At 48.4% G+C, this 21,325-nt stretch overlaps 1 protein-coding gene across 1 annotated transcript in view; it reads left to right on the forward strand.

The window, feature by feature from the left end:
* RGSL1 (regulator of G protein signaling like 1) overlaps positions 1-21,048 on the forward strand; it is a 33,273-nt gene extending 12,225 nt beyond the window's left edge. The window contains exons 7-21 of the mRNA XM_067535177.1: positions 93-1,084; positions 2,296-2,358; positions 4,933-5,164; positions 6,594-6,701; positions 7,132-7,240; positions 8,274-8,467; positions 9,770-9,887; positions 11,206-11,302; positions 11,855-11,984; positions 13,128-13,308; positions 15,050-15,188; positions 15,639-15,763; positions 18,779-18,846; positions 20,330-20,425; positions 21,026-21,048. Coding sequence (XP_067391278.1) covers positions 93-1,084; positions 2,296-2,358; positions 4,933-5,164; positions 6,594-6,701; positions 7,132-7,240; positions 8,274-8,467; positions 9,770-9,887; positions 11,206-11,302; positions 11,855-11,984; positions 13,128-13,308; positions 15,050-15,188; positions 15,639-15,763; positions 18,779-18,846; positions 20,330-20,425; positions 21,026-21,048 — 2,675 coding nt within the window. The remainder of the gene's footprint in view (positions 1-92; positions 1,085-2,295; positions 2,359-4,932; positions 5,165-6,593; positions 6,702-7,131; positions 7,241-8,273; positions 8,468-9,769; positions 9,888-11,205; positions 11,303-11,854; positions 11,985-13,127; positions 13,309-15,049; positions 15,189-15,638; positions 15,764-18,778; positions 18,847-20,329; positions 20,426-21,025) is intronic.
* Positions 21,049-21,325: the final 277 nt, after the last annotated feature.

Raw genomic sequence — 21,325 nt, forward strand, 5'->3', positions numbered from 1 at the left:
CCCAAACCTGGTGAGTCAGTGGAAAGCCTGTCATTGTCTTCAGTGGACTCTGGATCAAGCCCTTACTCTATCATTCTCCATGTCCTTTTCAGAGTCGCTGCTGAAGCTCTCAGGATGGCACCCAGAGCACATCAGCACCAGAAGGGAGATCCTGAGCGAGATGCAGAAAGTGGCCCTGTTTAAGATCCAAAGTTATTGGCTCCCTAACTTCTTCATTCATTGCAAGCTGAACATGGAGAAGGAGGAGGCATGCCAGCCTCTGCTGCAGGAGTACCAAGAGCGTTTGTCACAGGTGGACTCGCAGGAGAAATCAGTGTCTACAGCATCCACAATGAGTATCAGGAATAGCCGGGCTACATCAGAGCCGTACTCCAGCAAAAAAGCCAAGGAGCAGATCTGGGATCTAGTAGCTTGTGGAAGACAACCTAAAGAAACAATGAAACACGTAAGATGTGGGCTGCAGCCAGGCCCAGACTGGAGTGGAATTAGTCTGACAGAGACAAGGCAACCACCTCCTAAAGAGGATGCCCTGGGAAAGACTTCTCTGTGGGCAAAGCATCCGGAAAGGGGTGTTAGAGATATGGAAGAAGAGGCCACTTCTTTCAAAACACTCAGCTCTAATGCCCAGTTGCCTCTTCAACTGGAGGTGATCAACAAAAGGAGAAGCCTCTCTGATCTACGTACTTCTACACCCATCGTCCAGCTGCCTTCACTGCTAGCCCTGAAAAAGATCATCAAGTCCTCTTCTTCTTTGGATTTCCTTCCTTGGGCACTTAATGCTGACAGCTGTGCAGGCCGCCCCTTCAGGGAGTTCTTGAAGGGCAAGAACTGTGCTGTGGAGACTCATCTTCTAGATCTATGGCACGATCTGGAGGATTTTCTGCGCATGGTGCTGAGCTCCAGCAAAGGAGGAAGCTTCCTCTTGCGCCATTTGGCGGGTGAAAGAATATGCGAGATCTACTTAACGGAAAGCAACCGGCAGCACCTTCCCTTGAAGCTGAACACTCTGAGGAACCTGCATGATCTTCTGCCTTCTGGAGAGGTCATTCCTTGGATATTAAAAGCACAGGAAGAGATTTGCAAGGTAGGAAATGCTGTCCATGATGCCACTGCCAGGAAGTGTGATTGACATTCTCTGTGCTGGGCGGCTGCTAGGCATGGATGGTACGAATGTGTAACATTGCAAAACTGAGCACTGTGGTGCCTGACAATCCCTTTACAATGTGCACTGGACATGTTCAAATGCAGTGGCTTGAGCTTCTGACTTTTAAGGTCCGATTGTAAGGAGGCCAAACTCCGAACCAGGCATTCCAAGCTACAGTAGGTGGGATAATACGCCGACGGGAAAGGCCACATTTTCAAAGGTTAGCACCTACGTTTTGCTCACAAAACTTGCGTACACAGCTGGTGTGCCTGGCAAGCCTGATTTACACCTGCAAACAGAAACTGGGGCGTGCAAAATAGGTACTTAGATGAGCGGCTACCCATTTGCAAGCCCAAATGTGGATTTCGTAAAGGCAGATTAGGGCCTATTTCATGAGGATGGTGCTTCAGTTCAGAAGTGAGGCGGCGAAGGGAGAGTAGAGGTGCAAGAGCATGCCTTACTGCATACTGTCTGGCCACGAATCAGAATCCCCCACGGATGCAGCAGGTGTGAGTCTCTGTTTGATAGAGGTAGTGCTGCCTCCAGTTAAAAATGACTTCCACGTGGTCTGATTTCAAGACCTTAGCTCTTGTTCTGTGGACCAGGTGGAGGTGGGTGGTGCGCTGACAAGTCAGTGTGCCCAGCCAATAAAGATGTGTGAGCCAGGGGACTGGATGGTTTGGGAAACAGGGCTAGGAATCCTTTCCCATCGAGGCTGCTGTTCTCAATGTGATGTAGGTCTGTGACTGAAGCCATAACCATAGCTATTTGGCAGCCAACTATGCAAAATGACTTGATGGGCATAGTCCAGTCTACATCACTAAAAACACCACTTTAGCTGGCCCGTTAGCCAAGGACCAAATGGACATGGAGAGTGAATTCCCTTTTCCCCCTAGCCATGGTCCTTCCAGGTCAGTGTTGAGGCATATGGACAGGGCAGTCTGGGGAAAACCTGCTCTGAGGCCACCTGGGCTGTCCAGGCTTTGTGGATGTGCAATGGACTCCTGAATCTATGGAGGGTGTTAATTCAGCATCGTTCCCAGCACTACACTGATTTTTCAAAGCACTTCCTAGCAAACTGAAAGCTGAGAGCTCTGCTAAAAGAAGTGGTGAGCGCCTGCTTACAAAGCATGTTCTTTTTTCCTTATCAGATACTCAGCTTCTTCTACGATGACTTTCTTCTTGATGATGATGAAACATTTCTTCATTTTGTGGTAAGAGGAGGTGGTGAAGCGGCTGAGGGTCTGGAAGGATGGGTCCGGGCTGGAGTGTCTGAGGATGTGTGGTCCCTTTGTGTGATCCCGTGTGTTCTGTGCATACAATTCATGGGTCTGTCCATGCACACCCGGGAAGGGTTTGTTTGTGTGAATATTGCTATCTGTGCACGTAGGTGTGTCTAAAAGACTCTCTCTCCAGCTCTTTGGAGCAGTGTTCCTGAATTCCTTAGCCACTGACCCTTGGAATTTAGCAGCCTATTTGTGGTGTCTTGCAAAAGGCCTTGAAAGAGCTGTCTGGAGACTTGCCTAACCAAAAACCACCCAAGAGTAGCAAAAGAAATAACCTTTCTGGGCAGGAAATACAACAAGGAACCAATCGAGTACACAAACCAAGGGTAGGAAATACAATGAATGACTGATACATTCTTTCAGAATCCATTTCTTTTTCTTTGCTCATAGCAGGTGCTGCCGTTATTACACAAAGAGAAACAAAATCTATACATGCAAAGAGGCACCCATGCAATCAATAAGGGCCTTCATTAATGGGAGGAAGGGGTAGCTAGCATTTTTAACTGTGTTTGGCTTGTGTTTATGTTTTTCACTTGTTTTTTCACTACCTTAAGGAACCAAATTACGTGAGTTCTCCTCTTCCCATGGTATTGCTCTTACCTGATGGTTGAAGTTCCACAAGAAGACCAGATCTCATGGAATAAATGGCAACCTAAGGCAACAATGCCTCTGAAAAACATACTTTCAAACAGAAGTACTAAAATATCCAGGTTTATTTGTGTTCTTGCAAAACCCACATGGACAACCCTGATAACTAAGGTCAACATTTTCAAACTGACCTCTTATTTTGAGTGTTTCCAAACTGAGACACCTGGGTCCTGGCTTTAAAAGGTGCTGAGCACACACAGCTCCAATTTTCTTGAGCACTTAGCATGTCTGTCTGCAAATCAGACCTTTGTTTATTCAAGTTGGGTGCTCCAAATGACTTCTAAAAATATTGACCTTGGGCCAGTTTTACAACGGTATGTAGGTGCCTAAAGATGCAGCTAGCTGCCCAGTGGGATTTACAAAGCATGTAAGCAACAAAGCCAATGAGATTTAGGCGCCAATATACCTAAATCTGTTAGGTCTTGCCATGCTGAGTACAGTAATGCTTAAATACCTTTAAAAATCTGGCCCTTATTCATTAATTCTAATGGTTGTAAATTAACTAGTTAGCCAGGCTGTTAAGCATCCTGCCAGGGAAATTACCTTTCAGATCACAGAATTGGCACATGAATGCAATTAGAACATAAGAACAGAACATAAGAACAGCCATACTGGGTCAGACCAATGGTCTATCCAGCCCAGTATCCTGTCTTCTGACAATGGCCAGTTAGTACTTCAGCAGGTGCGCAGTCCCTGATAGCTGCAGGCAGGATATGCATCAAGTGGGCCAACTTCATCCTTGATGTCACTCTGTGGAAGTTGGTGGAGTTGCGTCAGGGGTGTGCGGGGTACTCTGGCTCAGCAGCACACTGTTCTAGCATACCAGGTAAAGAACATTCGAATTCTGTTGCCTTGTGAAGCATGCAGATTGCTCACTAATGGTTAAGAGCCCAAATCTGCAGGCAGCAGCAGGGCCAGAAGTATAGACTTTAGCTTTAGGGGGAGGGGAGACACTCTGCTCTTGGAGAACTGCTGAAGCCAGTGAGGTCACACAGGTATAAGGGAGGGCAGAACTGGCGTCCTGGTGTCATGCCATGCATCAGCAGTTTCAGCTAGTCACAGGGATGGATGCAAATCAGAAGGGCTGTTTCTCTCCTAATAGCACTTTTTGTTTCATGAGTTAAATACAATGCCCTGAGTGTGCCAGTATCTGAATGATATGAGCATTTTTGATGTTATCTGCTGGATACACTAAATTAAGTACTGGCTACGCAATTGGATACACTTCAAGGGCTAAAAATTCTCATGCTTCAGGGCACATCCTGATCATCAGTTGGTGTCAGGAAGAAATGTTCTCCCCTTGTCCTTCACATTATTATACAATTAGGTGCATTACAAGGGTTTCCTCTATGTAATGGAGAGGAAAGGTGATCTTGTGGTTAAGGCACTGAACTCAAGAGACCTGAGTTCAATTTCTGGCTCTGTCACAGACTCCATATGTGATTTGGGGAAAATCATGTGGTCTTTCTGTGCCTCAGTTTCCCACATAAGAAATGGGGATCATAGCACTCCCTTTTTCTACTCTTTGGGGTTTTTTTATGTGTGTATTTAGATAGTAAGCGTTTCACGTCAAGGACTGTTGCTTTATGCAATGTCTAGCACAACAGGCCTGTATGTACTACAGTAATATAAATAAACATTCAGCACTGGCAACTGTCTGAGCCTTGCCTACATTAAAAAAACCAGTCGTGTTTAAACACATAACACAGTCTGGCTGTGACCATCTTACAGCATGGTCAGCTCTGCAATGCACCTGGTGCCAGGGCTGATGGAACAGTCAGTCTGTTCTAGTGTAGTAATTTCTAGGATGTCATCTGGGGTCCATGTAATAATTCTCCACTTTTTTTGCCATAGTCTCAGATGGGCCGGGTTCAAAAGCCTGTGGGACAAGTGGAGACTTATGAAAAAGATGAACACCGTCTGCTGGCCAAGAGAATAAATGAATCTCTGACTCTGAGCCAAGCCTTATATGGTGCAAGGGACTTCGAGACACTCTCAGAGAAGCACTGGAGATTCATAGCTATTCAGGATCTCAGGAAAGGGGGATCGATCCAGGTTGAACTGGAGCCTGTTGTGCGCAAGAGAGGTAAAATGAGTCTCTCCTGGTGGCTCAGACATACGCAGTTGAGAGGGAGGCACCGATGTCAGGCTTCATCCATGAAGGCTGAAATGTATAGGCAGGGTTATAGTAACCCCTACAGTTAACCTGCGAAAAGTGTTTTCCCTCTAGAGGACCATCTTCAGCTGCTTATTAGTTGGAAAAATTTGTAAATGTTGACAACATTATTTTTCAGAAATGGTGGCTGTTTTTCCAACCAGCTTCTAGAGTGGTTGGAATTTTTCAAAAATTCAAAATGTTTATAATATATTTTTTGCAAAAAAAGGTTTTAAATTTTTCAGCAACATTTCTCTACACTTTTGGACAAGATCTGTTGCTTATAGTCACCTTGAATTTTGATACTTAAGGGTTGAAATTTTCCATGCTTGGCCTCAGCCTCACAGCAAATTAAAAAAAAAAAACCAAAGAAAACCCCCAAAACCCTTAAATGTTTGAGCAAAACACTGTTCACCTTTTGTGGAGAAAAATACACTTATGCCATGTGTTGTGACCCTTTATTTGAACAGCTCAGAGGGAGATGGCAGACAATGGAAATTTGACTGGGATGTGACTCCATAGGGTGATCTGGTGAAAGGTGATTTTGATTTGGCCAAGTGATATGGGTTAACAAAACACACTATACGCATCTCCCATTGCATAGGGTGTCTGAAGGTACATATGGAATAGAAGCCCGTATGATATGCAAAGGAGAGTACAGAATGGGGGCAGGGCTTTGAAGTCTGGGATGCCTGAGTTGTAATCCCAGCTTTGACAATGACTCACTGGGTCAGATCCCTTCATGCTGGCACAGGAAGAGCAAACTGTGCCTCTCTGCACCAGCCTGGGCCATGGCGCTGGGTGGAGGCTGCAGCAGGAATGCACCGAAACCCATGTTCAGCTGCCTTGGCCACACCCCACATCATGGACTGCCTTGGCCCCCCAATATAGGAGAGGTTCTCTCACCCAGTGGACTTCTGCTGCCAGGAGCCATGCACAGGGTTCTACGCTGGCAAAAGCTGTTGTAGACCCTTGGATTAATTTAGATGGCTGTGTGGCCTGAAGAAAGCCCCTTCATCTCTTTGTGCTTCAACCCCATTTGTACAATGGGAACAGCCATATGCATCTCAAAGGGAGGCCGTGAGACTTTAGTTGTGTTTGGAAAGTGCAAAGTATTATTATTATTATTAAACAGTTTTGGTGATGCCTACGTTTCTGTGGACTAGCTGTCCTGGGCCTTGCTCATCACAGTGGTGGGAGAGTCAAGGGATCAGAACAGAGAAGAAATGATGGGGGTGGGGAAGACTAGCACTCCTGTTGGTTTAACACCATGAATTATTTCTTTAAGCACCTTCCCAAGACTGACTGGTAACCACGAGCTAAGTGAATAGTCCAACCCTTCTTCTCTCTGCCCCATCAGACTACAGGAGCATGACGTTCGAGGAGCTGACCCTCAGGAACCCTTTGATGGCTGTAGAGGTGCTGAGCGAGGACTACGAGCTCTTCTGTCACATGTTTCCCTCCCTGGGTGAGTACTTATGAGGGGCTAGAACCAGGGCAGATTGAAAACTAACTCCTGGGCAGCGAATAGCAGAAGAACTGAGCGCAGAAGGCACCCTGACAAGATTAGGCTGAGGAGAGGCCCACCTACTTGCCTCCTATGGTCTCCAGAAGGAAGGGGGAGAGGAGAGTCCTGGCCACCAGAGAGGCCTGCACTCCAGCACCCATCCCAGAGTTCAGGGAGAAAGAGCGCTTCCCAGCAGCCAACCCCAAAGCAACCTAGCCCTATTCAGGTGACTAGCTCCCACAGCACAGGCTCTTCCAGGCTGGCCTCACAACATGAATATCATCATGTTGGATTTGGGGATAGCCCAGAGCCCTCTGGGTTCCTCCCCCTGGAGGCTGAGTCAGTCTGTGCTTGCTGTGACCGGGGCCCGATTCTCTTCTCTCTGTAACAGCGTTCGACCTTGGGTACGAAAAGAGGAAGAGTGTTCGCCTGAGCAAGACAAGTCTGTCCCTCATGAGGAGGGAGACTCTCATGTTAAGGAAGCCCTCTCTAAGACCCAGGTACAGCGCCAGGTGGCATGGAGCTTTCCTCCTTTTTACCACCTCCACTCTCTCCGGCATCACATTTTCCAAACCCCCGACCACTTGCCATCTGATTCATCTTCCTGTGGCACCAATCACACCTGCCTCCGAGAGGGGGGCTCTCTCAGACAGAGACAGTGATATAGCTGAGCTCTGGGCAGAGAAATGTGGGGAGGAGGGGAAGAAACTCTGTATTCCCCCCTTCCCATGTGCAATCTCCCGTGCGCCTCTCCTTGTACATGAAATATCTGCTCCATCCTGTTAGGCTGAATTGCTCCTAGTCACCCAGCCGGTGAAGCTGTTGAGCACCATTCATAAGGCTTCCTCCTTCCCTCATGCATTTATTTCTCGTGCTTGTCTAGTTGGGTTCCCTGCTGAGCTGATATTCCTTCAGTGCAAGGGCCAGTGGCCGCTGCTGATCACTTGTGTCTTCCAAGGCTGCCAGGGCAGAGGCCTTCAAGTTGCACAGCTGAAGTCTAGTGAAATTAACCTTGCCCCCAACTTAGTTCTCTAGTTGGGATCTTTTGTTAAGAATGGCAGCCACAGAGCCGTTGGGACAGATTCTGCTGTCTGGTACACCGGCGTAAACCCAGAATGACTCCATTGGCTTCAGGTTTTTACACTGGTTTAAACTCAAGTTGGTATTTGGCTCAGTTGCTCCCTTTGGTGGCATCCAGGTATGGCGAATTCCACCAATGCTGTTGACCCATGCGTGGGTCGATCTGCTGCAAAGGACTAAAAGGACAGGTTGGGCGGGAGGCTTGGTCCCGGGGTTCTCAATGAATCAGTAGATGGGGAGGAGGCACGAATCTGCTTTCCCTTGTTATGGAGAAGACGTGCTCCGCTGGTGCCTTCATCAGGTGCGGTGCGCTGAGGCCCTCAAGCTTTTTACCATCACACCCTCACTGGGAGTCTGACAAATGCGTCAGTAGAGATGCGGGTGCAGAGCTCCATCGGGGCACAATATCCTGCAGCAGTGCTGCCTCCTCTCCTGGTGCCTCCTGCCCACCAGGTACCTCATGGAAGTGCTGCACAACCCCGTCCACCTGGAGTTTTTCAAGCAGTTCCTCAGACAACATAACGCTGAAGCCCCACTGCTCTTCTGGCTGGCTGTGGAGAAGCTCAGTGCCGAGTCCAACGCCAAGGTACAGAGAGCTGCAATCAACGGCATCCTCAAGAATTTCTTCCACACCAAAGTGCCTGCCGGTAAGCAGACTCCCTGTTCCCCAGAGTCACAGAGCTGAGCTGCCAGGGATGGCAAACATGGCCACCCACTAAGATTACCAGAGACAGGGATGGCCCATCTTAGAGTGATTTCTCTGGGCAAGGGGCAGTGCCTGAGCGTCCCAGGAGTGGCCTGGGGAAGTGTTATGCCCCAGACACCCCCGTGGAACACAATTCACTCCCCATGTCCCTGTTACTCAGGTGCTGGGCAGGGGTGGGAGGGGAAATAGTAATTTGTTGCTGGGCCAGGCCCACAGCAAACTAGGACAACCCCCCTCCTCACCTCAGCTGTTTGGTGCATTGGGGAGGGAGGGGAAGCCGATGCACTGGCCCCTTGCTCCAGCGTGGGGAGTACAGTGGAGCAGCTGCTGCTCTCACTGGCTCATTTGGGTAGCCACATTGTCCAAGTCACAGTCTAGCCCCATGGCTTTTTGGCGGGGGGCACGGTGGGGTGGGGGAAGATGGAAGGGGAGTGCTTTATTTTGGTGGGTGCCCAGCTTGTGTGGCATTGCATTTGATGCCCTGAGCAGTAATGAATGTGCAGCGCCAGAGCCATTACAACTGGCCACAAATCGGCGAGTATTCTTGACCGTGGGGAGCATCCTACGCTGTCCCCCCTAGCACTGGCTTAAGGTGCCATTGTATCACTCCAGCAGCACCCAGGGACCTCAGTGGAAGCAGAGGGTCTGGCCTGTCACGTGGCATTTCCAGGCTGCTGTGCCGCAGTGCTGCCAAATCCGGGGGCCTTGCAGCAAGATTTAGATCCAGCTTGAAGCGGAGTGCACAAGGCCTTGCCAGCTCTCACTGCCCAAATCAGTGGGGCATCTGCTCTTCAAGGATTCTAATTTCACGGTTTCCTGAGATTCCTGCTCTTATTGCAACAAAGATTCCCAGAAGGGACCACTATAGTTATCTAGTTTGACCTCCGGCAGAGAATTTCACCTGTGATTCTAGCAGAGGAGGGAATTATTCTTCCCTACTTTGTCTTTTTTAGATATTTTGAGCTCAATAGTGTCATTTGCAAAGTGTGTGAGGTGCCTTTGTACCTACGTGCCTGCAGATTTCTTCATGGGTTAAAAAGTGATTTTCAAAAAAGGGAAAATGCTAAGGAAGGAAGGAAAATGTATTGGGCAAAAGTGACAGAGGGGGGAGCGATGTCAGACATGGTGATGAAGCCCTGATCCTTGTGAACATAAGGGATAGAGAATCATGGATGACTCAGGAGGTCCTTACGATTATGGAATGTCTGGTGCAGATGACAGAAGGTGACTGTGTCTTTTCTAGAGGAATTGCTGCAATGCCAAGCTTCCGTCATCAAAGATATACCCAAGGCCAGCCTGGTCACCACCTCCATGTTATTCTCAGCACAGAGTTTTGTCCTGAAAGCAATGGAAGAGAAATGGTGAGTAGCCCTGACTCATTTCACTTTAACGGGATACACTCACCACTGAGGCGCCTCCTTGTGGCTGGGTCTGGGGATTCTCTCTCATCTGGTCTGGCGCCCCTTTCCGTCAGTTGCCTGCACCGTGGCATCTCTCTCTCTGGGACTTGGGGTGCTCCCTCTTCGTGACTCGGCTTTACAGCCAGATCACTATTTAGTCCTCCCCTTCTGGGCTGCCAGGGTCCCACTAGACTAGCTGTCTGTAGGCCATGTCAGGCAGTCTTTCAGTCCAAGTCCAGGCCCAGTGCCACTTCCCCAATGGCTGGCATGGGAACCCAGGCCTGCCCACTACTCCACGTTCCAGCTCAAGGACCCTTTGCCTAGCACTGCAGCCTCTTCAACCTTAGATCCTGTGGCTGTTTCCCTGGGCTCCTTCCTAATTCACTTCTCTATCACCTGCTCCACCTCTGGTTTTACTAGCCTGAGCTTCCTCCACCTCCAGGAGCTATTCCTCCCTCTCGGCTTCTTGCCAGACTCTGTAGTCCAAGGTGGGATCTGAGGTTTTATGCTCCCCCTCAAATCCTCTCTGCTCCTAGCTAGCTCCCTTTCCTTTCTCTCTAGGGTGTGACTGGAGAGCCCCTTCCTGCAGCCCCCTCTTGCTCTCAGCTTCCTGGCTTTAAATAAGTCCAGCCTACCCGTGTCCATACCCAACTGGGCTTCATCTTCCGTTAGACTTTATCCAGCCCTGGCTCTCCTCCAGGTGCAGCCTGTCAGGTTAATTGGCCCTTTGGTAAAGCCTGTTCTGGTCTTGTGTGGGGTGGACACACCATCATGCATCCGGAGAGGCCAGTTGATGGTTCAAACATAGGTTCTAATATACAAAATATTTTAAAATCAGCCAGAGAGCACAGCCCTCAATCCCAAAGTGCTGACTGTGTCCTTACTCCGGCACAGCTCCCACTGGAGCCAACGAGGGTTTTACCTGCCTGAGGACAGGAAGTTGTGGCCTGTAACTTTTAATACACAAGTACATCTGTGATATATTTGAAGGGGCAGGTTGAGGCGCTCCTTGCATTGCTGGGAGGGGAAATGTTACCCAAGAATACAGTGCCTGCAGCAGCAAAGGCTGGTGAGCAGGGGATCAGAGGATGATCAGTTTCACCCTCCTCATCAGATTTCACTGGATTATTCTTGGACTGGGCCTCCCATTCCCTCGCCAGCTCTCTCGTCCCTGTCTCAGCCTTCACACCCATCTCCTCTCAATGTTGAGGTCCATTGCTTTAATGACTGACTGGCTGCCCTGGGTGCTCCCTAATACTCTCGGGGTCCATTCTGGCAGGTTTAAAATGTACCAAGACTTGTACCCTGGGAGCGATATTTTCGACACTCACTTTGTCCCGAGGCAGGGGAGAGGATCCTTCATAAAGGACAAGCTGGTAAGTAAGGATGGCCTGCACTCTGCCTGCGGATACCCCGGCTGGATCCCAGAGCACAGGCCCGAGGAAGGTGGGGGGCTGCTTTTCTCTGTGGATGTGTTGATGTAAGTGTGCTATGGGGTCAGGCGGGGCTGCAGAGCAACTGTCTTTGTCCAGAACCAGACCGTTAATGTCTACAACCACCGGGCTGTAAGCTCATACGCACAATGCAGAGCCCCACTGACTTTCATGAGGACGTGTTGATCAGGAAATTCATTTAACTGCAGCGTCCCCCAGGGCTCTGATTGAAGTCCAGTGATGTCGGAAAGCAATCACCGTGGCTCAGTGGGATCAGTAATGCCACGCAATGAGGATGCATTTTGGAGTTGGTAATGGGAGGTCTGCCTGGGCAAGGAGCCCTCCATGCATGATCCCCAAGGAATAATCAGAATAATTATTCCCATCAGGCCCATAGTTAACTACTGCCTCCACTCCCTGCCTTGGTTCCTCTCCCTTAGCCAGCTGCTCCAGCGCTGTACAGATGCTGACACGCTCCATGCTCTTTGCCCACAGAAGAGAGTGTGGTCCGTGCTCCAGGCCTTCATCAGGAGCATCTGCAAGTTCCGGAGGGAGATGAACAATTGGAAATCCCGCAAAGACTTTGAGGACTTTCTCCGGAGGGAGCTCATGAATCAAAAGGAAAGTATGTCCAGATCCCTCTCTTTCTCCTTCCTTCCTTTGTTAACTCTCGGGGTGAGGAGATTCTGGGGAAAGTAATAGCAGAAACCTGGCAGCTTGTCCCCTGCTGTCATTTTCTTACCGGAGAGTTCTCTGTTGGAGGCTTATAAGAGGCCATGATACCAACTGGCTCAGAGAGAGCAAAGCAGCTGTATTGTTCTCTCCACAGCAAGAATCTGTTCTCAGCAAGAAGTTAGCCCCTGGAGAAGGGGAAATCCCATTTTCTAATCTGGACATGCAGTTCTGCAGTTGACCACTCAAAGTGGTATTTTATGCAGCTCATGCTATTTGAGCACCCATATGAGGAGCTGGGCATCCTGATTTAGGCACCCATTGGATACTATAATGAAAAATCAGGACCTAACTGTTTAAAGCAGTCACTGTACTGTACAACCCCCTTGGAAGCCGCCCACACTCATACATTTGCCGCTCATTTGATGCCAGCGCCCACCAGCTGCTTCTTGTATTTTCAGTAATTCTGTGAATGACTTAGTATGTGGCTTCAGCTATTTGTATTTCCTTCAGGTGATGAGTTAGGATGTAGCACAAATGAAAAATTCTTTCCTTGTGATTTAGGATAGTGCTGGGGGGAGCAGGAGGGCATGGAAATTAGAGAGTGATATGAACTATAAGGGATCTGGATGAGCCCGGTGTGGACTGGGGGAAGTGTGCGGGTTGAGGACAACAGATCCAGAAACACCAGCAGCGAACAGTGTGTATATATGAGAGAAAAGCACTTCAGGTGGGGTGGTGGTTAGAGTACAGGATTAGACTGTAAGGGGAGGTTGGGTAAATTGATAGACACTTGTGCATGAGACAGAGAGATTACAGGTCCAGCAACACCTGCACTAATGGATTTGATCCACATCTCATTTCAGGCCCACATATAACTCTCAGTCCTACCCTGATCTGGTAGGATTGATCAGGCATATGTCAGATAAGTTATTTACAGCAGAAATACTGGATCTGAGGTGCTGGGAAATGTTACTCCTGCTGAGGAAATGAATCCCACGTTGTTTAAAACTCGCCGTTTTCCTCCGGCCCTACCTCTGGGTCGCAAGAGCTTGAGGGAGATGAGTTGCTCAGGTCTTCTCTTTTCTTCACTCAGACTTGGTCAGTAGCTCCGTGCGCAGTAACATTGCCGTGTCTAGCCCCCGCCAGGCCACGCCTGCGGCCAGCATGGGAGAGGATGTGGAGGTGATACAGGTGAAGCGCCGGCTCTTTAACCAACGACACATTTCCATCAACTTCCTGGTCAACGACCTCAGTTTTTATCTGGAGATTGAGAAGTAAGCCTGTCTGCCCTTTCGGTTCCCCCTGTCCTGCAGTGATACAATCCTTGGCTTGGTGGGCTGGCTCAGACAAAGCAGCACTGCACGCTAGTGTGCTGGACATCCAGGTTAAAGCCAACACTCAGATGATCTGTTGCTTACACTGCAGTGATGTGGAGCTGGGAGGCCTGTTCATTTATACGAAGGCCCCTTTGCGCAGCCAGATCTTAGGGTGTTTTGGTGTGAAGGGTACCTGTTGCTGAGTGCTCTGCAGCGACACCCGTTGGCTGATCTGGGAGCGGCGGAAACAGAACGCTGAAGAATGCTCACTTCAACTCTCCCAACCAAAACAGGAATGGCAGTGACACAAGCTGTGGATCTCCAGAGCCGGAGGTTGTTTAAGGGAGAACAAGCCAAGCCATGCTGCCTGTGTCCAACATTTATTACCCTAACTGTGATCCGTGCACTGCTGGTGCTCTGCGGAAAGCGAGCTAGCTACACAGAACTGGCTACTACTCCTGGTTTCCAGCAATTCCACTCCTCTTTAAAAAAACTAAAAGCAACATTTGGTATTTTCCTACTGCAGCTGCCACAGGGTTGTCAAGATGGCAAATGGGAGGGTGGGAGCCACAAGACAATCTCTCTGCTAAGGTGAAGTTGCCCCCATGGAAGGATCTGGGAATGCCTAAGCTGCCAGGTTCTCCCACCCCTCTCTGTCATAGAGAGTGACTCACTGTTCGCACACCCCCCTCATAGCTGGGCATGATGTAGCAGGTCTGGTCTGGCATCCTTTGAGGGACAGCTACTCCAGCCCAGTGGTGGTCTGCATATTCCAGTGACTCAGCCATCCAGCTGGGCCACATTCAGTCCCTCCCCTTCCGGGATAGCAGAAAGTCCTGCAAACACCAGTGGGATGTCTTTACGTCAGGTCTCCAGCCCTGACTCTGGGCCCATTGGTCTCTACACCCCTTGTCTCAGGGCTTCCCAGAGTCCTTGCCCCTTGTACCAGGGGTTTCATGCCACCTTCCTCAGTGGCCAGGAGGGGAACCCAGGCCCTCCCTCTTCTCAGGGTTCCAATCCAGGGACCCAGTGGAAGCAGACTCCTCACTGGAGCGCTTCCTACCTTGGCCTTCCCCCTGCCCCTTTCTGGGCACTGCAGAGTTCTTTCTATTTCTTGTGGTGTGCAATACCTCCCAGAGCTTCCCCCCTGGAGGTCCTGCTCCTGCCTCATCTGTCAGAGCTTCCCACGGAAGGACTGCTCCACCCCTCTGCCTTCCCAGTGTCTCTCCTGGCCTGTTCCAGGGTTCTCCTGTCAGAAAAGGATCCCCTAGGCCTACTCCCCCACACCCACCTTCCTTTTTCCTCCATTCCCCTGAAATCCTTCCCTTGACTCACAGGCCTCTCTATTGCCCCCTCAGCAGGGCTTCTTCACCTCATTGTGACCCCCACCTCCTTGCCAGCTGGGCTTCATCTTAAATTGGACCTGGCCTATCCTCCAGCTGCAAGTAGCTGCATTAATTGTGCATTGGCTTCACTTAACCCTTTTTATACCTGTGTGGCGTATACACAGTATCACACCCTCTTTGGAGGAAGACATGTACCACAGGGCAGGGGGGTAAATGTTAGTGGGAACCGGGCATCCAAATCCCCTATAGGGCTTTGAAAATCTCAGCTAAAAGTCACATGTTGTATCAGTCTGAGTGGACAGCCACTCCCATAGCCTTCTCTGGTACACAGCCCCTTCCATTTGTCCTGGCAGGTTTTGTCACCTGGCAGATTCGGCGGCTGTGCTCGCAGCCTGCGGGATGTACACCGAGAAGGACGTGGCCTTTCTTAAGACCAAAGTGGCCACGATCACCAAACTCTTCCTGAACTCCGAAGTCCCTCCTAAACTGCGGGTAGGATGCTGTAACATGCCCTGCACACTCACTGCCGGGGAGGTCTGGGGCATCCCCTAAGAGCCTTGCGGATTGGGGTGTGTCTAGCTTTGGAAATTAACAATGGGACCCAGGTTTCAATCTGCTCCAGCTGCACATACTGCAGTTCTGGTGACTGTTCAGTGGCATTGTGAAGTTATTAGCTTCAGTCTAGGCCCTAATGGACAGTGTCCACCACCAAAACCACTGTCACAACTGATACTAATTGGTAATCCACAGCTACTTATCCATGAAATAAACAGTGACCCTACTTGGAGACCTCTGAACTGTGACCAGGGGTCTAAAAGTGGAGTGCAGAATCCTGGAAGGTGGAGGCGGGGAGTTACTAGGGGTGTTTCTCTGTGGGGTCCAGTAGGGATGCCAACCACGCCTCAAACCACATTTGTGAAGTGGTTTCTGTTCTGTGGCCAGGTGAACATTTCTGAGGGGCAGAAAGATTTAATTCGGAATTTAGTTGCCAAAGGGGTACTGGATCGCAGCCTCTATCACGTGGCCTTGCTCACCATCTTCCCGATTCTGATACACTTCTGGAAAAGGTAAAAATCCCTCTCTTTTGGGCTGGGCGAGGGGTATGCGGACGTGGGTGTCAGGCACTCTCTCCCTTTGCCTCCTTCCAAAGAAAATGTGAGGCCAAATGGGACATTATCTATGGCTGCATTCCTCAAACGTGTGAGACTTGATTTGTTGTCTGTCTTTGACCTTGGCATTTTCCTTACAGATACTGTAACTGGAAGGCAATGGAATCCTTCCGCAGGTACCCAAAGATAAAAAAATATCTCTCTCCCCTCCCTGCTAAGACATCACCTAGAACATCCAGTATCTTCAGTGGGGGTAAGCTTAGACTGCCTCTTCCTCATCCTCTCTCTTTCTCCGATGTTTTTGCCGTGTGACATATGCTGCATGTTAGTCCTCTCAGCTTTGCCCACCCGCTAATGAGTTAGGTAGCGGCTCAGCAGTAGGTTTTGTATGAGGAGAGGCAAAGTTTGATATTAAAGTACCTTTATTTGGTGAGTGTTGGCATAGGTTAGGCAGCTGTCATGTTTCATGGTATAAACTGGATCAGGAAGGAATCATCCTCCGGGTAAAGTGCTGTGCAATTGTCTAGGGGATGTTTTAGTGAAACATCAGGTATTGGTTATAAGCAGAAGGCCGGAATGGATGGACTAATATTGATCTGGCATTAGCAGTCTTTGGGGGGTCAAGCCCCCTGGGCAGGACGGAGCAGTGAGCTGTCTCTGAAGCTCAGGCCCTCAGGCAGGGCAGAGCATCTGCAGGCCTCCTGGCATAAGGTGAGGAGGTTGCCACCTCAGGGGTAGGGTTGGTAGCAAGGGGTTGGGGAACCCAGGCCCACCCAACTCTACCAGTTCCCAGCCCACCATCTGCCACTGGGTCCGTAGGGATCCACTGTGTTTCAGGCAACAACACAACCAGACTATCATCTGGTTTCCCTGCGTTACTTCCTACATTCCCCTCGGGGTGTACCAGTATCGCAGGGATGTCCTCTATCTCCCCAGTGTACACCACCAGGAGTCCCAGGAGCCCCTCTGCATCCTGGTCAGCTGGCAGCTCTGGCGAGCCCTTCGCACCATTGGGGTGGGAGGCATCTGTCTCCCTCAGCAGCTCCAGCCCAACTGAGATGCAGGGCCCACCTTTTATACTTCCTGTCCCACCCTTCTGCTTCCGGTGGGGCGGGCGGGTGTGGCGGTTGGTGGTTCCTCCCTATCAGTCTCAGTGGGATGCGACGCCTCCTCACTACAGGGTCATATCCATCAAATGCACTTTCTCCACATTAAACGCAGTAGATTCCTTATACCATGTCCCCCAAAAAATTCAACCCTTCAAAACAGAGATTAAATCAAAATAATTCTGGTCTGTGAATTTGGCTCCCAGCCAGGATCTGAGATAAAAGCAGATTGAAGAGTGATTCATCTCTCATGTAACTTTGCTGACTTCAGTGGCGTTACACCCAGTGCTGAACTGAGCACTTAAAATGTAGAGATGTTGCAGTCAGGGTTTAGGGTGATACTCACTAGAGTTCAGATGTGAAATGGAGTGACTGGCATAGCGCTCATTCTCCTAGGGATAAGAGACAATTTTCACTCCTCAGCCTGGCTCATGGTACCAGCACATTTCAGAACTTAAAACTATGAAATGATAGTAGGAGACATTAGCCCTGAAGTGGTTGTCACTTTCTCTGACACCTTGGATTCCTAACTGAATATTCATTTGGCAATTTTCTAATTGACTTATCATATTAATCAAAATAGTCATTTTTTTCTTTAAAGGAGGAAGTGTTATCTAGTAGTTAGAATAGAAAACTTGGAGTCAGGAGTCTAGGGTTCTGTTCTCTCTACTCCGTCACTGAATGACCTTGGTCAAGTCATGTAACTATTGTGCCTCAGTTTCCCTGCATATAAAATGAAGACATGGGGCCTTGATTCTCCACTTTGTTATAGCAGTTTAATATAGGGCAGTTGATCTGAATGTTGAATCAAGCCCATTGAGGTCTGTTGAGATGTATTGACACAGGCAAAACAGAGCTCAATATTTATCACAATGAACAATAAATCTTATTTTCACTCAAAGTAGAAGTTACTATACGTAACTACAACAACCTTTCTTCCTTTTGGTTTGTGGAATCTTAACAAGGGGCTTCTGAGACCAGCCCCTCAACACATCATGGCTCTTTTATTCCCAAATTCAGTATTATTGACCTCCAGAGGAGGCAGACAAAATTTGACTCATCACATGATTATTCTCAGCAAGACACAAGTAAAAATTTCAAATGCACATTAAAAGACTTAGGGTATCTACCTGACAGGACTGTTTGTGAGGGTCAACAAATCTTTGTAAAGAGCTTTTAGTTATTAACTATTTCAGTTCACTGCTGTCCCAGGCACCAGAATTCCTGTTAAAACCCATGGTGCTTGGAGATGTGACCAATCATCATCCCAGGATTGAAGTGCTGCTCTGGACTGGACAGAAAATGGAATCTGTTGAAAGGGCATCTCATCATGGCCATGATCGAGCAAGGAGATCCACAGAGTTCCTTGAAGGACCGGGGCCCCTAGCAGGATCCAGGCTGTGTCGCTGGGGGCTTTAACAGACTCACATCCTCACTAGATCTAGTATAGAGGATGACGCATAAAACACTCTGACTGACCTATGTATTATAGCTACTCCCTGTGTTTGTGTCAATTTTTAGAGCTACCCATTCAATGAGAAGAACCACCTGTAGTTATTACCACTGTGTCCGCACTGCAAAGCTGAGATTAGCGGTGGGAGAGCAAAGCAGACTCTCTTCTGCTTCATGTCATCCACCAATTTGCCAGCCAGTCTCTGATTGCAGAATCTGTATTGTTGATGTCATTGTATGAGGAGGCAAAGTACCAAACTAGATTTTCAAACTCAGGATGAAACTATATTTTAGGCAGTCAGAAAAATCTTGTTTAGACTTGCAAACTGAATATACCGTTAAGGAAACAGAACCAGCTGTTTCTGCTGAGTTTTGCTAAGATACTTTCCTGATTATTGTTAGAAATAATCAACAGGTTGTCCCAGGGGTGGACTGGGGAGACGGAACTCTTTATTGCCTGCTCATTCCACTTTGACGCCGCGAGTAAGCAACGAGGGGGTTACTTTACAATCCTTTTATTCATAACAGCATGTAACTGTATACATTTCCAGCAACTCCCCATAGACCCTTATTTGGTTACACTGACACCTATAAAATGAATATTAACAACTACCTAATGAATATAATTATACCCGTCCCTGTTTGTTGTTTACATGATTACCATACAGAGGTCAGGCACATCACCTTAAAACCTATAAATTTTAAACTAACATTCTTTGAAGTAAAGGCATGCCAGGGGGAGAAGGAAGATAATACATTTTTTCCACCAAAAGGCCTTGCACAGAAATAGCAATAGACTTATTCCCTGCGCAGATGGCCAGGAATGAAGGAGAAGATGAGAGATAACAGTCTAACTAAAATTCACACCAATTAACAGAAACAAAGTTTGCCCTTGCCTTGACCCAGTTCCCCGTAATTTAGGCCTGGCCACTTGTTCAGCTTTTAACTCTTTACTCTCCTACAATTATGATCCTTTCTTTCGGGGAAATTCCCAAGGAACAGACTTGAATTTTTCTTCAACCACGTCACAGGTTGTCACTGTTGCTCCACTTATCTTGTCATCAGTCAGAAATTTGGACAGCTTTAGGTGTCCAAAGTGATGTCTCAGCAGGGACAGTAGACTTTAGGGATATGGTAAAGGATCTTCTTTAGGAAAATATGAATAAAATATAAATCAGAACTTAAATCTCTAATTCAGGGAAGGAGTAATTCAAATTACATCTGTGCATGAAGATGGAGATAGTGCTTCATCCTGTAATTTGTAGAGCAAATATACTTTTCTTGTGCATACACCAACTGTCTGTCTGCATGTATCTATCAGACTATGGATGTGGCTGTGCACGTGTGTGTATGGCAATGTGCTAAACTGTGTGGCTGTGTGTAAAGCTTTGTGTGGCTCAGTATAACACCTACCTCCTTCCCCCATTCACACAACAAAACAGACCACTTTGAACAACATCCAACTAAACACAACCCCACCTCCTGTCCTGCCAAGACCTGTACCATGTGATAATCAATAACTCCTACCCTCTGTTGACTTCCACTGCTACAGCAGAACCTAAGTCAAGAGGCGGCCTCTAAATTATTCATTTGTCCTCCGATTTTGTTTCATTGAACTTGTCTGGTGATGTTCTAGGAGAACAGGCTAAAATGAGATGCTTATTGGCTTACCCTGAGTCTCTTCCTCCCCCCTCTTGCCCAAGGATGCTTGTCTGAGTCACAGTTCATCAGCAGGAAAGCCTCAGTGGTTGAATATGGGATGGGGAGAGGGATGCAGTCTCAGTCTCCAGTCCCCCTCAATCTGGTCAGCTAATCCAGATGAAAGGAGCTGAAGAGGCCTGCAAATCTGTGTGGGAACAGCTGGGTGGTAAAGCAGAGGAAGGGGGTCTATCAGGCATGCATTAGAGGAGGTTCCCATTGCTGGAGCAGTCACTGTGGTGTATTGTTTTGCCTCCTTTTTCAATAGAGGACTATCCAATCATTAGGTTCACGCTACTCAAGGGGATCCAGCTGCTGCTACCTCAGCCTCGGGAGGAAGTGGATTCTTCTACAGAGCACAAATGTAAGTATCTTTGTTCCTGAGGCTCTCTGACCTGAGAACAAGTGCCTAGTGATGAGCAGGCAGCCTGGGGAATTGGACTCTCTTGTCTCTGGAGTTATTCCTGTCCCCATTTGCGTAGATGTTGCCAGGACATCTTGGGAGCATTATGCTCCCCTGCAGATCTTTTTACCCCAAGGAGAAGTTAGGAATTCTATTTCTCTTCAGTTCACCTTCCTATCTGCCCAGAAAAACAATGCTTAGATGTTAAAATGTTACTGGTTGCTTGTGTGGAGGGGATCTCCAGGGTGGTTTTCAATACATGATGGAAAGTTCTCTTGAGTTTTGTCTCAGCTTCGTCTGGAAGTCTCAACTGGAAAAAGGCCCCATCTGGCATCTGCGTGACGCAGCAAATCGGGTAGGTAATGATTGGGAAATCTCATCTCCTGCTATCCAGATCTGGAGTAAGTGCCCAGCATTAGATGTGTGGGTATTGCCTGCTCCTGGTCCCCCCTCCCACTCCAGGCACAATAAAGAGTGGGGAAAGCAACCCCAGCTGAAGATGACTACAGAATAAGGGGGTAACTTACTTTATGCCCCCCAACCCTCTCTGTCCCTACACAGATGATGCAGAACCAGCAGTGTAATGTAAACAACCATGGACAGCTGAGATGGGACAAAACAAAGGCCAAAATTTTCAAACTTGGATGCTAAAGGTTAGGCCCTTAACTAAGCACCTGTTAAGTGACCTGACTTTCAGAGGAGCTGAGTACCATCAGCTTCCTTTTTATTTCAGTGGGATGTGTGGGTTTTCAGCACCTCTGCAAATCAAGCCACTGAATTAGATGCTTATATGTGGTTTTTTTCAGTGCCTAACATTTGACGCCCAAGTTTGAAAATGTCAGTCACAGCACACATCTAATT

The sequence above is a fragment of the Emydura macquarii genome, unplaced genomic scaffold (genome assembly GCF_026122565.2).
Source record: "Emydura macquarii macquarii isolate MOO-44397 ecotype Brisbane River unplaced genomic scaffold, CSIRO-AGI_Emac_v2 contig_3477, whole genome shotgun sequence".
Classification (NCBI taxonomy): Eukaryota; Metazoa; Chordata; order Testudines; family Chelidae; genus Emydura; species Emydura macquarii.